Here is a 19,091-nt window from a genome sequence, read left to right on the forward strand (position 1 = left end):
TGAAAAGATCACCAGCGAAGTTGTTAATTTTTCTTGGATGAATCTGCATTTCGATTGTGGCGGTAGAGTTAACAAACGTATTCAGAAGTGCTTATTTTAAGTTCATTTTAAAAAAGATTATTTCTATTTCCGTTCTGTTTTGTTGTTGACACAAACGTATTCAAATATCAGGATTAAGTGGTGCTTTAAATTTAATTTATTTTGTTTATGATTCTATGATTCAGTTACAGTTTAGATTTTTACAGTCCTTCAAGATTTGCATGGTAATGAACTATCGTTTACACTGAGGGTTTAGCTTTTTCATTTAAATATTTTTTTTTGTATTAATATAAAGTTTTAAAGAGAATTAGCTAAATCCTTTGATTAATCAGTTTGTTAGTGTTCATATTAAAATATTGTAAATTCGTTGTATAAATTGATCACTGGAGACATTAGTTTTTTTTATCATATTATGAATTTTATATGTACTAAGTAATGCAATTAGATTTTTTTCAATATAATGTATGTACGGAATTTGCACTATATCATAGTAGTTCACTACTTCATTAGTATTATTAAACAATAAAGAATAAATTTAAATTTCTTTCATATCACATACACTATATGTCATTATATATTTTCTAAAAGAATTATATATCTGTTTGGCTACTCGGTATTGAGGCCCATAAAAATTAGTCTACGTTAGATATAATTACACAAGCATTTATCGCGGACAAATTTTGTATCGTGAGATGTTTATATGTGTAAAGAGTGTAAGTGTCATGTGTAAAAATATATTTGTTTGTATTCACAGAAGCCGCCCCCTGGTGCTGTGAAAGTGATCCCAACTGATAAGAAGCCGGAGAAGATCGTTGAACAGCGAAAACCGGCAGAAAACGGTAAGAATAAGTAACAAATTCGAAAATGTATCCATGTATTTATATCGATTGTCTAGTACGCAGTGTGTGCAGATATTGATTACTATAATATTTAAATCCGCCGTGGAAGAGATTCCACGTTGCACTGCCTAAAAGGTGCGTGTTATGTGTATGAATTAACTCATTGTGTACTATAATTGTGTAACGCAACGTTAATAAATAAATAAATAAATACTCTATGTGAATTATCTAATGATATTTTTTTATATTTCGAGATTATTTGATTAATTTAGAGTTATGAGTCATACTGACCAAGTAATTCTTAATGTCTATAGTTAATTATTATTATTGTTATTATCAAACACGGCCACGCGTTGCTGTGGCTAAGGTTCTTGAATAAAATAATATTGAGACTATAAATTGAGATGTAAGCTATCCTATCTTTCAAGTTGGATCAATTGCACACAATGTGCAAATCAAAATGTGCAATCAGTTCAGTAGTTTAGGAGTCCATCGCGGACAAACAACGCGACACGTATTTTTCATATATAAAGATATACATTATTGAAATCTTTATCTTCAGGTACTGACACGTCGAGTGACCCTGGCGTCACCAATAATGTAGAGACCACACCTAAAAAGTCCAAGGTAAGTGAACGTTACAACCATATATTCCTTACACAACTTGTCCATACATGCAAGAATGGTAGAAACGACCTGGCATTTTTCTAAAAAAAATTAATTGGACGCAATACTGTGATGTTTAAAGAAAGTAGAGATTAGTGTATTATACATTATTTGTAAATATAAATGTTAGTATACGCAACTAGAGCAAGGCATGCATATGCATTATGCATTTTTCTTATTAATTTTGCACTATTTGTTGTTGTATAAATTTAAACGGAAATCAAATTTAAACGAACGTGAAATTTATACAACGTATTGATGTGTTTTTAATTTATTTGTAATTATTTTTCATTTTTGTTTCTCCTTTCTATCCCATTCCCAACCCTACAGGGAGGTTTTGGACTGTTCAGTGGCAAGAAAGACAAGTCGCCTAAAGAAGAAAAGTCCTCTAAAATTAAGTCACCGAAAGATAAAGACAAGAAACTTAAGGATCCCAAAGCAAAGGCTGTGCTCGAGACATCAGCGGATAGTTCTAATCTCGACACTTCACCTGACACGAGTCCCATTAAGTCTGAGCAGGAGAAACCTGGTTTTACGAAACCTTACGAATATACAGATACCGAGAAAAGTCCAACTCGCAGTAAACCATTCATTCAAGGAGCATTTAGTTACGAAAAGGAACCTATTACAGAAGAGAAACAGAGAGAACTTGATGGCCGAAGTCCTACTACAAGGAAATCTGGTCTTGCCTTTAATTACGCTCCAGGAGAAGAAAAGAAGTTAGCTGAAAGTGCTGAGAAACGAAAGACGCCTGATGATTTAAGTGCTTTAAAAACTCCTGGTATTGATTACGTGCAATCTGCAGCTTTGAAAGAACAAGCGAAAACTCCTAAGAATCTTGTAGATCCAACTCTTGCGCTATTAGATTCGGAACGGGCCCATCATGAGGCTCCATTAGCTGCCGTAGCCGCAGCACCTGTTGCTGCTAAACCTGACAATGAAGTACAAGTTGTTATAATAACTGGAAGATACAACCCGAAAAATAAAAAATTAGATGATGCCAACGGTACTATTCTTGTTACAAAAGGGACATTAAATAAAGCTAGCGGCAAAATTCAAACGGAAAAAGAAGTAATAAATCCTAAATCTGGTCAAGTCGGGTATACTGACCCCGTAACAGGTAAACATGAAATTAAAAATGGCCATGTGGATTCTAAATCTGGTCATATACTTTTCACATCTGGTGTAATAGACCCTAAAACCGGAAAATTGGATCCTACGCTAGCCCAACAATATTGTTTTGTTGAGAGAGCTACCGATAAGGTAGGAGCTAAGCCCGGCAGGGAGGTTGACTTGGTAGTAATTACAGGAAAATATGATGGTAAACACAAGAAATTAGATGCAGCACACGGACACGTGGATGTTTCTAGGGCGATAGTTGGACCTGATGGTATTGTCACTTCCAATTACGGCACCATCGACCCCAGAACTGGAAAGATTGATTATATTGATCCAAAGACTGGTAAACAGGACCCTAAGCAAGCTTATGTAGACAATAAGACTGGTAATCTTCTCGTTACTACTGGTGTTCTTGATCCGAAATCTGGAAAAGTTGATTCTTCACTGGGCCAACAATTTAGTGTAATTGAGAAGGATGCTACTAAGGCGAATAGAGAAGTCCGACTGGTTGTTGTTACTAGCAAGTATGATTTAAAGAATAAGAAACTAGACCCCTCTTTTGCCCATGTAGATGCAGTCAAAGGAGTACTTAGTGGATCTGATGGTAAAATTTACACGGAATATGGTGTCATTGACCCGAGAACCGGTGAAATACTGGTCACTGATCCCAAGACTGGAAAACAAGAAATCAAACAAGCTCAAGTAGATACTAAAACTGGCAACATTTTACTCTTATCTGGTGTAATTGATCCAAGGACTGATCAATTGGACGTATCTATGGGTCAACAGTACAGTATTGTAGATAAACCTATAGATACTTTTGCATCTTTACCAGGAAAGGAAGTTCAGTTGGTTGCTATTACAGCCAAATATGATTCTAAGAATAAAAAAATAGAAAATGCTAACGGGTTCGTAGAGACATCGCGTGCTATAATAAGTGATAAAGATGGTACGGTACACACCAATTTTGGAATTTTAGACCCTAATTCTGGTAAAATCCTCTTCACCGATCCCAAATCTGGTAAGCGAGATTCAAAGCAAGCTACAATCGATGCCAAGACTGGAAGCTTTCTACTAACTTCTGGTGTTATTGATCCTAAAACTGGCAAGTCCGAATCTTCTCTTGCTCAGTTGTTGACTGTAGTAGACAAAGATGCTCCCAAGGGTATCCCAGAGAGATATGTAAATCTGGTCATTGTTACTTCCAAATATGATCCTAAGAGTAAGAAATTAGACCTCGCAAACGCTCATGTTGATTCTATTCCTGGAAAAATTGATAGTGATGACAAAGTCCACGCAGATTTTGGTGTCATTAATCCTAGTACTGGTGAAATAACTATCACAAATCCATTGACTGGTAAACAAGAACTAAAGAAAGCCGCTGTCGATTCGAAGACAGGCAACTTATTGTTAACGTCTGGTGTGGTTGACCCTCATACTGGACAAGTTGATTCAAGCCTAGGACAACAAATAACGGTTGTAGATAAACCGAAGGATAAATTTACAACTGTACCAGGAAAAGAAGTACAGCTCGTTGTAATTACAAGCAAGTTTGATTCTAAAAATAAGAGGTTAGACAATCCAAATGGTTTTGTAGAAACATCACGTGGTATAGTCGATGCAAATGGGAAAGTTCACACTAATTTTGGTGTTATTGATCCAAAAACTGGAAAAATTGAGCATATTGATCCAAAATCAGGTAAACAGGAAATCAAACAAACTGTAGCTGACCCCAAGACTGGATCCTTGTTACTCGCTACAGGCGTAGTAGACCCGAAAACAGGAAAGACAGATTCTTCTCTTGGTCAACTGTACACTGTAGTGGACAAAGATGCGCGAAAGAGCATTCCAGAAAAACTTGTGAATTTAGTTATTATCACCTCCAAATTTGATCCCAAAAATAAGAAACTGGAGCCTTCTGATGCACATGTAGATACAATTCCTGGTAAAATTGAAATAGATAATAAGATACATACAGAGTTTGGAATTGTAGATCCACGTAATGGTGATATCATTGTGACAGATCCTGCTACTGGAAGACAGGAAGTTAAGAAATCTATTGTTGATCCGAAAACTGGTAACTTATTGCTTACGTCAGGTGTTATGAATCCAACTACACGACAAATCGATCCGACATTAGGTCAACAAATAAGTGTGGTACATGAACCCAAAGAAAAATTCACTACAGTACTAGGGAAACCAGTACAATTGGTAATAATTACAAGCAAATATGATCCCAAAAATAAAAAATTGGACAATCCTAATGGCTACGTCGAGACTTCCCCCGGTATAGTCGCCGCTGATGGCAAAATTCATACGAATATCGGTATTATTGATCCCAAGACAGGAAAAATAGAGCAAGTTGATCCTAAAACAGGGAAAACTGAGATTAAACAAGTTGTTACAGATCCAAGAACAGGCTCTCTGTACATAACATCGGGCGTTGCTGATCCCAAAACTGGTAAACCTGATTCATCTTTAGCTCAACAATTAACGGTTGTTGATAAGTCTGCCCGGCGAGGTATTCCTGAACGTCATGTAAATTTAGTAATTGTTACATATAAATATGATCCAAAAACGAAAAAGGTGGATCTGTCTAATGCTCATGTGGATACGATACCGGCCAGAATTGGAAACGATGAAAAAGTGTACACTGAATTCGGAACTGTTGATCCATATACGGGAGATATTGTATTTATAGATCCAATCACTGGTAAACAAGAAATTAAAAAAGCCGCTGTTGATCCTAAAACTGGAAATATATCTCTTACGTCAGGAGTTGTTGATCCTCAAACAGGGCAAGTGGACCCTACTTTGGCACAACAGTTAAGTGTTGTAGAGAAACCTTTAGATACTTTTAATTCCATACCAGGTAAAGAAGTACAGTTAGTAGTTATTACTGGTAAATATGACTCTAAAAATAAAAGATTAGATACTCCTAATGGTCGTGTCGAAACATCAAGAGGCGTTGTTGTGTCTGATGGCCGAGTTTATACAAACTTTGGTATTATTGACCCAAAGACAGGTAGAATTGAGCAGATTGATCCTAAGACATCAAAACCAGAAATAAAACAGGCTATTGTAGATTCGAAGACAGGAAATTTAATTCTGAGTGGTGTTTATGACACGAAAACTGGAAAACCTGATTCATCACTTGCCCAACAATTTAGCATTGTTGAAAAAGAAATTAAACCAGTTGAAAGAGAAATCCACTTGGTTATTATAACTACTAAATACGATCCCAGGACAAAGAAACTCGACCTAACTCAAGGACATATAGATACTGTTACTGGTACTCTTGGTCCCGATGGTAAAATCCGCACTGCAGTGGGAGTTGTCGACCCTGTCTCTGGAGAGATTGTGGTTACAGATCCAAAAACTGGAAGGCAAGAGGTTAAGAAAGCTCAACTTGATCCTTCAACGGGTCATATGATTGTTAGTAATCAAATAGTCGATCCTAAGACTGGAAGAGTGGACCCTACTTTAGTGCAACAATATAATATTGTGAACAAGACTGTTGTACCACATCCTAAACCAATTTCAAAGGGCGAAGTGCGTTTAGTAATTGTTACTAGCAAATATGATCCGTACACAAAAACAGTCGATGCTGGTTCTGGAACGATAGACGCCTCCAAAGGGTATGTCAGTGCTGAAGATGGCAAGATACATACTGATTTTGGTATCATCGATCCGAGGTCAGGTCAAATCTTATATAAAGATCCCGTGACCGGAAAACAAGAATTAAAACAAGCCGATATCGATCCAAAAACTGGCAATTTTGTAGTGACTACTGCAGTAATTGATCCTAAGACGGGTAAGGTTGATCCTACATATGCTCAACAATTGATAATAGTCGACAAACAAAATGTTTTGTCAAGTGCAGCACCAATAGGGCAAAGAGTTAGTATCTCTCCCGTACGACAAATTCCTTCACCTGTAAAGACGCCTCCACGCACACCCGTTCAGACGCCATTACAATCACCTGTGCGAACATCTTCGCCTCTTAGCTCAAGTCTAGCTCAGAAAGCTTCACCTATAACTACAGTGCAACGAGCAAGTCCTGTAAAACCAACAACACCACCTCCTGAACCGCCAAAGAGAAAGATTGTAAAAATCATGGTCATTTTTACTAGGATCGATCCAAAAACTAAAAGGCCGGATTTGAATACAGCTGAAGTGGAACATTTAACTGGAATCCTGGATCCGAACGGACTTATTGAAACTAAGTATGGTGTTATAGATTCAAATAAAGGGCACATCATTATTACTGATGCTGCAGGTCAAAAATTGACTAAAGATGGCACTGTTTTGGCTGAAACTGGACAGATATTTATTCCCTCAGGTGCAGTTGACCCGAAAACAGGCAAAGTTGACTCCAATTTAGGTATGATTTTAAGCGTTGCTAAGCAAGATGACCCAGTTGTGGAGATTACAACTATAACAGGACCCATAGATCCTAGAACAGGCAAAGTTGACATTGAAGTAGGTACAGTAGAACATACAAAAGGCAAGGTCGACGCTGAAACCGGACATATTTCTACTAAATATGGAGTTATCGATCCATCAAATGGTGTTATATTTGTGACCGATACATCGGGAGCCCAAGACACAAAACCAGTCAGCATTGATGAAAACAATGGACAAATTACGATTACTAACGTTGTGGATCCCAAAACTGGCAAGCTAGATCCTAAGCTGGGTCAAGTTATTGTTGTTGGTACACATATTGATCCTGTAGTGGAAGTGACGACATTCGTTGGCAAAGTAGATTCTAAGAAAGGTCTTATTGAACCTAAACACTCCGTAATTGAGAGTTCTACAGGCCAGCTAAATCCGGATAACAACAAAATTGATACTAAATATGGCCAAATTGATCTCGTTAAAGGTACTGTAACATATAATGATCCCAAGAATGGTAAATTCGAAAGTAAAGAACTTAAAGTAGATCCTATTACTGGACAGTTCTTACTTCGAAGCGGACAAATCAACCCTAAATCAGGTAAACCCGACAAAGACATTGGTAGATTGATTTGTTTGAGAATTATTAAGAATAAAGTGGACCCAGTCTCTGGAAAACAAATTGTTTCTAATGATCCTAAAAACGTCAAAGTTGATCCTAAAACCAACCAGATATGGATTGCCGGTCCTAAGGACCCATACACCAATGAAACCCTGTATACAGCGGGCCAGGTTGATCCCGTTACAGGCTACATTGTTACAATTTATGGGCGTTTAGATCCTAAAACGGGTACAATTGTTAGAACTACAGATATCGACAAGTTCCTTATAAAAGTTGATCCAGTTAATGGCCAAATATATACTGCGACTGGCGAAGTGGATGAAAATAATCAACCTTTATATTCAGCTTCACAAGTCGACCCCGGCACTGGAGAAATTTACACTAAACTTGGCAAAATCGATCCGGCAACCGGCAGGTTAATTATTATTAAAATTTATGTGATCACTCAGAAAGACGACAAAGGACGCGTCAAAGAAGTTGATCCCAAAGAATGCACAATTGATGAAACAACAGGCAGAATTATTACTACAAAGACCGTATACTTGTATCAAATGATTGATCCTATAACTGGAGAAACTATTGACGTTGATCCAGACGATCCTCGACTGAAAGGGGCGAGAACAACGGTTACTCAAACTATGACGTTATCAGGCAAAATTGACCCAGTCACCGGCAGGATAAAGACAGAATATGGAGACATAGATCCGGACACAGGTGATATAGATCCGAGCACAGCCGTCAGGGATCCCGTCACTGGACAATTAATATTGCATTATTCACAAATCGACCCATCCCACTTCGAAGATAAGAGCGGGAACTATACGATCGAAAAAGAGACGCAAGATCTACCCGCGAACATTGACATACAAACGGTAAACACACACAAGTTCTCGACGTTCGGCAAGGACGAGAGTCCGGCCCGAGGGGACGAGCCGAAGAGTTTCACCGAGTACACCACCAGTGAGCACATAAAGCACCAGGGATACGTATCTTCCACCCCTCTGTCCTCAAAGATCCCGATTTCGCAGCGAAGCAAGAAAACTCCCACGCCCCCAGTTGTAGTGAAGACGACCACGAAGCAGCTCCTCACGAAGAACGACGAGGGAGTCACCCATAACGTTGAGCAGGAGGTCGAGAACCTCGGCACGGGGGAGGTCACATTCTCCACACATACGAATAAGGTTCGTGGCTGTACAGTTATTAACAGGCAAACGAGACGCCACCCTGATATCTATGTTGTTTTCTTTTTAATTTTGTACAGTGTGTGGCCTATTACTTTTTTATTTCATTATCAAAGCTTCAAGCCTTCCGTAGTCAATGTTAGTTAGTTTTTTTTTTTTTTAAATCACATTCATGTGTATAGTAAGCATGCCAGTCTAACCTTACCGTAGGCGGAAAGCATAGAGCCGATAGAAGGGAAGAGCCCCTACGTCACAGCCAGGGCGGTGACCACACGGACGGCGACCACGCACCACGACCTTGATACCAAGGCAAAGACCCAGCAGATGGAGGAGAAGACGGTGGCGCACACGTTAACATCCTCCGCCACGAGGCAGGAGCAACGGGTTCTGACTCAGGAAGTCAAAACTATGGTCACTACCGGCGATCAGGTAATGGCATCCTCAATACACGATCCAATACTCATGATCATTCACCAAGTGAAGCATTATTTTTATTTGGGTCTCCCATTTTTATTTTCGTTTCAACGACAGCTCTTTCTGCACTGATAGGCTTTAATTATCAAATTTGCAATGTTTTAAAAATGCGCCCGCAGAATGCACGTATGGCCACATGATTATGACGCATGGCGACTGTATTCACAAGCGCTTTTTTTTAAATAAGAAGTAAGTAAATAGTAAAGAAGGATCTTCTTACATCTGAACGTATAACAAGATCGGTAGTAGACGTAAATATTCCTTTAGAATTGTGCTTAAAAATATTATGAATAAAGTTAGCTTTCGTCCGTATAAATGTTTAAATCTAGAACAAACAAAAATCGTGGATCAATTTATATTACTGGCTGATTCTCCTGTGAAGGAAATGCTAAGAGACGGCGGTAGGCTGGCCCCCTGTCACATTAGATTCAAATGTCCCAATCGACAGGAAACATGCATACTAAAAAAAATATATTTAGTCGAGTTCCTTCTCAATTGAATCTACAGATTAGGAGTAGTAGAGTAAGAGAAAATATTAGTACAAAAAAAAAAGTCATAAACAACAGAAATCGTCGATTAAATAGAAAAATTGCATTTTTCAAAATTAGAAGCTAGAATTGCCTCCTTTTATATAAATCAATTAAATTAACCACGCCGTCTTAATAATTATCTAGATACTTTTAAAATGACATATAATACTAAATTTAAAACTTTAAAGAAAAAAATAATTTAAAATTTAAATAAATTAAAAAAGAAACTTTAAATGCTATTATTGTATAAAAATGGACATTTTGAATACTGCCATTTTTCTATTTAACCGACGAAATGTTCTACATGAATAAATGACTTTTGAATATTCACCAATTCGTATTCTAGGATAGGTATGATTACAATTTGCAATTGCATGGCATGGCTATAGGTATTTTCTATTTGGTGGTATTTGAGAGTGTGCCTCACGGGAGTTTTATGGCCAATTTGGATTAACACTGCCTCTGAGCAGGTAAATTATAGGAATCCCTAATTTTTGGGAAATTAAAAAACCTCAATATAGGGTTCAAAAATTAGTTTGCAAAATATTACGGCCTAAGTTACTCGATAATAAAGTAGTTTTCTGTACATGATAAAAAAATTATATTCCATACTAATAATATACCTTCTCACAACTAAACGTCTGAAGCGATCTTAATGAAGTTTCCCGTGAAGATAGATAGAATCACGAGGACAGATATAGGCAGATAATAATTTGGCAGTGGGTGAAATAGGGGATGAAAGTTTGTGCAGACGAAGTAAGGAGTAATAACTAACCAGTCATATATTTATTGAGTTTTTTGTGTGGGACTGTATATATGGCGCTGAGGTCGGTGCAGCCAACGATAGTGATAATCAAAGTCCTAGTATAATATAATAATATATTTAGAAGGTCGTATAGGAAAGGCAAGACTGTAAACAAATCCATGGTAAAATTGACAAAAGAAAAAATAGGAAATTTTGTGCCAGCCATCGGCCCGGATGTAAGGTGTCCTGTACACTAATGACTTTTTAATAGAAAACAAAATATTTCCTCTGCATAATATGAGTTTAGATTAGGTCATTTTGATTTTTGCTTACTATAATATTAGTAAATTTTAAAATAAGGATGTTTGTTACGCTTTCACGCAAAAACTACTGAACCGAAAATCATGAAATTTTGTCCACATGTTCTTGGAATTATTAGTACGAACATAGGATACCTTATTTTATTTTAAAAATAATCCAATATTCTTTATAAAAAACAAAAAAAATAAACATTTTGTTACTTCAGCCAGTAATGAAGCTATGCGAGCGCAGCCGCGGGTAAAAGCTAGTAGTTAATACTTTTATATACTAGTCATACGCCGGAAAGGGCTGTCAAGTGCATGTATGATTTGTTTTCTAATTTTTCTCTTTTTTTTTGTTCCCCTCCTCAATCGACAAATGGATGGACTGATCTGCTTGTGGTAACGCTTCGGATACGGCATGAAACTAAACCGAACGGTCCGTTATGGAAAACCTATCACACCTTTTAACCTACCACCATATACCAATTAACCTACGACATATTAATGTGTGTTAATTTCACGTCGTCCCATCAAAACACTATAATGTGGTAATCCCTATCTTCCAATCATACATCCCACGTACCTTTATGGATACCGTATGGCATGGTCACGGATGTAGCATACCAGACGCGGCTCAGAAAGCTCGCTGAGCAGCGGTGACTCTGGTACGCCGATCGATTTTGAGGAAGGCGCCGGAGAAGGTCACTACTACCTTACTGTGAGTATATAGAGACATAGAAGAACTCTAAACCTATATATAACATGTAAAGTTAAAAATTTATTTAATTTAACGAAGACATAAAGATAGATAAGAATAGTTGGAATACAAGTTTAGATTCAATTCTAAATTCATAGAATTAATAGCAGTCGATTGAGTTAATAATAAAACAGTTTTAAAGAATTCCTTCACCGTTTCATCCGAAACAAGTATATAGTAAAACTTCCTCTGTATAATATTAGTTTAGATTCGGTTATTTTGATTTCTCTATCTCTATCTCTATAAATGTTAAAAATATTATAAATGTAAAATTAGGGATATTTGTTAAGCTTTCACGTAAAAACTACTGAACCGATCATCATGAAATTTTGTACACATGTTCTTGGAGGTATTAGAATCAATATTTAAAAAAAAAACATTTTGCTACTTTAAACTTTTAATTTTGCTACTTTTTGTAAAGAAATAAATAGATCTCCGATACTTATTTAATAGATTCAATGCGAGCGAAGCCGCAGGTAAAAGCTAGTTAACTATATTTTGGACAAGGTTTAAACATTTCTATTTCTTATTATTCCTTAATATAGTATTAATATTAATGATTTTGATGTACATTTTTTTATACTTCTTTATATTGAGACTTCATGGACACACGGTCCAAGTCAAACGGGGATCGATATTAGGACGGCCTGAGCCGAGGTTCGAACCCTTAGCGGTGCCCTCAGACTAAAGTCGGAACCGTCAGGCGGGAGTTGCCTTTAGCTGCTCCATAAGTCCTTCCTTTGGTTTGTAGTGCCATCTGCACTCGCCCCCTATCGGCCGGTGAAGCTGTAAAGGCCAGCTGCGGCCAACAGCATTAGAGTAGACAAAAAAAACCTCATGGACAAGTGTTGCAGTAATAGAGTTTTAATTTTAATAATGAATCTAATTGACGATTATAATCAAATAAAAGTATTATTAAATATAAAGGAAGTAAGTATATTTAATTTAAACATAGTTTCTATTCTTTGTTCATGTATTTTAAATAATTGGTATAATATGCACAATGAGTTGGTTGTCTTTAGTTGTAATATACATATTTTTATTATATATTATTGTCTTGTATGTGTGTGTATGGCATGTAACATACAGTTTCATAAACTTGTCTGACACGCTCGTCTTGTCTTGTCTGATATCCTCGCTATTTTTTGTTTTAATAACAATAAAATCAAATTCATGATGGGCCATTTTGGGATTAGATGGCGCTGTTTGAATAGTCCAGGGTTAAGGCAGAGATGGTGTTATGAGGCAGCCCAATCCAATAGCCCCGGAGGTGTGCGCGTGTACCCACACGCCTCCACAATGGAGTAGTGCGAAATAGGTCGCCCTAACCGTAACGAGATGGGGCCTGCCCTACAACATCTACAGGGCGGGCCGTCGCCGTCGGAGCTGGGGTCGAAATGCACATGCGAATCCCCTGGCTCCAGTATAGGCACTCGTAGGTACATCGTGTGGTTTCTCGTGAGTAAAACTCTCACACACCGCCCCGCCCTACCTCCGCCGGGGTGACGGCCATTTCAAGATTTTCCACACGTAAAAAAAAGAGGTGGTGTTATTGGCCCTAGATGACTGATAGATATACTTAGATACATTTTTCTATAAATACAGAATATACATATAAATAGACAATTAATTACCGCTAAATAGAATTTCCAAGGTTATTAGGTCCAGATTCGGCCATCGTGTCAAATAAGTTTGTGGCGCTGTACAGTTGTATTGCATTCTTGTTTTGCATGTGTATGAGAATACAGTGAGTGATAGTTTTGCATTGTAAGAAATACAGTATGATGTTTTCTTTAATTAGATATATCGTTAATACTTAGAGATACAGCCGGAGTTTACCCTGAGGAGATAAAAACCTAAAAACCATCGCTCCTGAGAATATTCTTCAATTCTTGTCCCTGAGGGTCTAGGTAGCAAACTTTGAAAAAGGGTGAGCACGATAGGTCTATGTAGGTCGCAGTGCTACAGGTCTTGACACTGATAATATCCCAAAACCCTCAATAAAAATACGGCGAAGTACTGTAATTTTTTTTTTATACTGCGATGGTGGGAAACAAGCATATGACCTATTTATTGGTAAACGGTTACCGTAGCCTATTGACGCCTGAAACACCAGAGATGTCATTTGCGCATTGTCGACCCATAAGAAAACCGTCTTGAAAATCCCATACTGTAGTTTCTCGAAAAAACCTCGGCAGGTAGTTTATTCCACATAATGTAAGTATACGCGCGAGGAAGCTCCTTTCCACATAGGTTCCAGCGTGTAGCTTTCGAGGCGAGATTTAGAGGAAGTGAGTATAAAATGAAAATGTTAAAAAGAGTCATTTTATACTATTATGAATACTTAATGAATTGCTTCATATCGGGTATTCGGGTAAACTGTGATCATGGCGGTTTTACCCGTGAGTTTACCATTGAGTTTACCCCTGATCATGACGCTGCCTAAATATAGGGAACTCAATCAAAATAAAACGTGGTATGAATCCGTGATTTACGAATTATACGTATAAATAATGACCGCGTCAAATATAAAACATGGTATAGTTACTTATCCCATGTGTGAGGAGTCCTGTAATTGGTCTCAGAGATGGGGCATTAATCATTTTGACATTCCATCCCCATCTCTGAGACCAATTACAGGACTCCTCACAGATGGGGCTATAGTGTCTCAGCCTATTAATTGGCTTCTTCGCAGATGAGAGGTTATATGTTAATACTAACAATGATATGATGGGCCCGTCTTGGGTGCTCCACAGATAGGTCTATGGTGTCCGAGTCCAATAATTAGCACCTTCGCAGATGACAATTTATATGTTAATACTAACAATGATATGATGGGCCCGTCTTGGGTGCTCCACAGATAGGTCTATGGTGTCCGAGTCCAATAATTAGCACCTTCGCAGATGACAATTTATATGTTAATACTAACAATGATATAATGGGCCCGTCTTGGGTGCTCCACAGATAGGTCTATGGTGTCCGAGTCCAATAATTGGCTCCTTCGCAGATGACAATTTATATGTTAATACTAATAATGATATGATGGTGTGACCAGGAGCCGGGTACCTACCGGACCACGACGACGTCGACGGTGTCTGGCAACGCGCCGTTCGGCAGCATGGTGCACGGGGCGGCCACTAGAGTAAGTACCATAGTAGTAGTATGATAGGATCACAATAATCTGACGGCTTGGGTATCTAGCGTGTTAGCACATCGGTAGAGTAAGTATCATAGTAGTAGTACGATAGGATCACAATAATCTGACGGCTTGGGTATCTAGCGTGTTAGCACATCGGTAGAGTAAGTATCATAGTAGTAGTATGATAGGATCACAATAATCTGACGGCTTGGGTATCTAGCGTGTTAGCACATCGGTAGAGTAAGTATCATAGTAGTAGTATGATAGGATCACAATAATCTGACGGCTTGGGTATCTAGCGTGTTAGCACATCGGTAGAGTAAGTATCATAGTAGTAGTATGATAGCTTCACAATAATCTGACGGCTTGGGTATCTAGCGTGTTAGCACATCGGTAGAGTAAGTATCATAGTAGTAGTATGATAGCTTCACAATAATCTGAAGGCTTGGGTATCTAGCGTGTTAGCACATCGGTAGAGTAAGTATCATAGTAGTAGTATGATAGGATCACAATAATCTGACGGCTTGGGTATCTAGCGTGTTAGCACATCGGTAGAGTAAGTATCATAGTAGTAGTATGATAGCTTCACAATAATCTGACAGCTTGGGTATCTAGCGTGTTAGCACATCGGTAGAGTAAGTATCATAGTAGTAGTATGATAGCTTCACAATAATCTGAAGGCTTGGGTATCTAGCGTGTTAGCACATCGGTAGAGTAAGTATCATAGTAGTAGTATGATAGGATCACAATAATCTGACGGCTTGGGTATCTAGCGTGTTAGCACATCGGTAGAGTAAGTATCATAGTAGTAGTATGATAGGATCACAATAATCTGACGGCTTGGGTATCTAGCGTGTTAGCACATCGGTAGAGTAAGTACCATAGTAGTAGTATGATAGCTTCACAATAATCTGACGGCTTGGGTATCTAGCGTGTTAGCACATCGGTAGAGTAAGTACCATAGTAGTAGTATGATAGGATCACAATAATCAGACGGCATGGGTATCTAGCGTGTTAGCACATCGGTAGAGTAAGTACTATAGTAGTAGTATGATAGCTTCACAATAATCTGACGGCTTGGGTATCTAGCGTGTTAGCACATCGGTAGAGTAAGTACCATAGTAGTAGTATGATAGGATCACAATAATCTGACGGCTTGGGTATCTAGCGTGTTAGCACATCGGTAGAGTAAGTACCATAGTAGTAGTATGATAGGATCACAATAATCTGACGGCTTGGGTATCTAGCGTGTTAGCACATCGGTAGAGTAAGTATCATAGTAGTAGTATGATAGCTTCACAATAATCTGACGGCTTGGGTATCTAGCGTGTTAGCACATCGGTAGAGTAAGTATCATAGTAGTAGTATGATAGGATCACAATAATCTGACGGCTTGGGTATCTAGCGTGTTAGCACATCGGTAGAGTAAGTATCATAGTAGTAGTATGATAGCTTCACAATAATCTGACGGCTTGGGTATCTAGCGTGTTAGCACATCGGTAGAGTAAGTATCATAGTAGTAGTATGATAGCTTCACAATAATCTGACGGCTTGGGTATCTAGCGTGTTAGCACATCGGTAGAGTAAGTATCATAGTAGTAGTATGATAGCTTCACAATAATCTGACGGCTTGGGTATCTAGCGTGTTAGCACATCGGTAGAGTAAGTATCATAGTAGTAGTATGATAGGATCACAATAATCTGACGGCTTGGGTATCTAGCGTGTTAGCACATCGGTAGAGTAAGTATCATAGTAGTAGTATGATAGCTTCACAATAATCTGACGGCTTGGGTATCTAGCGTGTTAGCACATCGGTAGAGTAAGTATCATAGTAGTAGTATGATAGCTTCACAATAATCTGACGGCTTGGGTATCTAGCGTGTTAGCACATCGGTAGAGTAAGTATCATAGTAGTAGTATGATAGCTTCACAATAATCTGACGGCTTGGGTATCTAGCGTGTTAGCACATCGGTTCCTATCAGCATAGCAAGGGGCCGTTCAAGTATTCCGTAAGCGTACTATAGATGGGCGGGTTGGTTTGTTTTACTTTGCTTATTTTCGATGACATTGGTGGTAGGGGAGTCTAGATGATGACTCAGTAGTTATTTACTTTATTACACGAAATGTCTTTGCTTAAAAAACAATACATTAATTGAAAAATGTTTACGTAAGCATGGGGGAGGGGGTAAGAGCTTTGCTTACTTTAACTGACAAGGGGAATGGGGGGGGGGGCGGGGTAAATAATTGTAATAAATTTGCTTACGTAATACTTGAACATACCCCAATATAATAATTTGCCTGTAGATTTAAAGGACATTAGAAGTTTTTCGCTATTCCAAAATTTGCTTAAAAAAATTATTATTGTTTGGACCAATATTTTTTATGAATTGTACTTACATTCAAACACAATTGTATTATTGGTTTACGAATATTCCCCTGCCACACGCGCTGCCAGTCCTTTGACTCGCGCACGAAAAACCGACAATCGAGGGAGCGCCGGGCAGCGTGAGTGGCAGCGCCAATGGCATGGGAAGTTTCCACTCGTGTTTACACTCTCGCGCTGCTCACTTCCCAGCCCACTCGGGCTGAGTGTAAATTGGGCATAATGCTTCCCGGGTGAGCTTCTGATATCCTTTACGATCCTCTAGCCTAGGACCAAGATCCTATTTCATCATAGGCTCAAGAGGCTATGTAAACCCAGAGTCAAGAGACTATTTAGCCCTAGCGCCAAGGGACTATTGAATCCTAAGGTCAAGAGCCTATTTAGCCCTAGGGTCGAGGACTATTGAATTCTAGGATCAAGAGTCTGTTTAATCCTTAGGTCAAGAGCCTTTTTTGCCCTAGCGCCAAGGGACTATTGAATCCTAAGGTCAAGAGCCTATTTAGCCCTAGGGTCGAGGACTATTGAATTCTAGGATCAAGAGTCTGTTTAATCCTTAGGTCAAGAGCCTTTTTTGCCCTAGGGCCAAGGGACTATTGAATCCTAAGGTCAAGAGCCTATTTAGCCCTAGTGTCAAGAGCCTATTTAATCTGATTGTCATGTTGCCTGTTCCATGTTCAGACGAGCACGGGTCCGCAGCCAACCGAGGAGACAGTGGAGACGACCAACGCGGAGGGCGAGGTAGTCTCCTCTCAGACCATCAGCTCCAAGACACGCACCGTCGAGACCATAACTGTGAGTATATAGAACTGACTTTATATATAACTACAATATCAAATCAAAAATCATTTATTCATGTAGGATGTTGCGGGTGAGTGATACGATGTTGTTGATCGAGACGATGTATATTACAGATGATAATAAACTGACAATATGTACATAGAAATATTGATCTTATATACTAAATAACAATAGGAAAATGTACGGTGGGGTGACACAGTTTAGACACAGCAGTGCTTAGTAGACAATATTGAATTTGTCTTACTAGACATTATTAAATGCAATTATTATTTTGATGTATCTAGGTGACTGTGTCCCATATGGGATATCAGCAGAACGCAGTGGTATCACGGAAACCCATGAGTGATATCTCATGTGTCTTATGTAACACTAGCTGCACCCGCGACTTCGACCGTGTGGAATTTAACTTTATTTTTTTTAAATATAAGTGGCCAAAGTTACTCCTTATTACATCAGCTACCTGCTAATAAAATTCCCATCAAAATCAGTCCAGCCATTTCAGAGATTAGCTGGAACAAACAGACAGACAAAAATTTTCAAAAATTATATTTTGTGTATTTACTGTAGTTATATTCATATGCATGTAGTAAAAATCTCTTCAAGATAGAGTGTATACTTTCCAAAGGAGGTATTTTCTATATATAAGTAAAAGATAACCTGATATCCGCATAAGACTAGACTCATGGTCAGCAATGTTAAGAGGTTGTTATGTATTGTAGTACAAGACGGAGCGTAACGGCGTGGTGGAGACACGAGTGGAACAAAAGATCACCATCCAGTCGGACGGCGACCCCATCGACCATGACAGAGCCCTCGCTGAAGCCATACAGGTATATAGCTTTACTAGCTGTGCCCGTACCTGCGTGAAATTTATACCCTATATGCTATTCTGATGTATAAGCTACAATGCTGTAAAGTTTTATCAAAATCCGTTCAGTAATTATTGCCTGAAAGAGTAACAAACATCCATTCATATTCTCAAACTTTCGCGTTTATAATTTATCCCCTTAGGGGTGGAATTTATCAAAATCCTTTCTTAGGGGATGCCTACGTCATAGTAGCTTTATGCATGCAAAGTCTCAGCCAGATCGGTTTAA

General features: G+C 38.4%; 1 protein-coding gene across 1 annotated transcript in view; it reads left to right on the forward strand.

The window, feature by feature from the left end:
- LOC131849743 (protein 4.1 homolog) overlaps positions 1–19,091 on the forward strand; it is a 103,938-nt gene that overhangs the window by 82,857 nt on the left and 1,990 nt on the right. Inside the window, exons 10-17 of the mRNA XM_059199857.1 lie at positions 794–878; positions 1,441–1,505; positions 1,875–8,864; positions 9,075–9,293; positions 11,535–11,633; positions 14,728–14,814; positions 17,875–17,988; positions 18,714–18,824. Coding sequence (XP_059055840.1) covers positions 794–878; positions 1,441–1,505; positions 1,875–8,864; positions 9,075–9,293; positions 11,535–11,633; positions 14,728–14,814; positions 17,875–17,988; positions 18,714–18,824 — 7,770 coding nt within the window. The remainder of the gene's footprint in view (positions 1–793; positions 879–1,440; positions 1,506–1,874; positions 8,865–9,074; positions 9,294–11,534; positions 11,634–14,727; positions 14,815–17,874; positions 17,989–18,713; positions 18,825–19,091) is intronic.

Source organism: Achroia grisella, unplaced genomic scaffold (genome assembly GCF_030625045.1).
Source record: "Achroia grisella isolate CSIRO2021 unplaced genomic scaffold, CSIRO_AGI_Agris_v1 utg660, whole genome shotgun sequence".
In the NCBI taxonomy this organism is placed as follows: Eukaryota; Metazoa; Arthropoda; class Insecta; order Lepidoptera; family Pyralidae; genus Achroia; species Achroia grisella.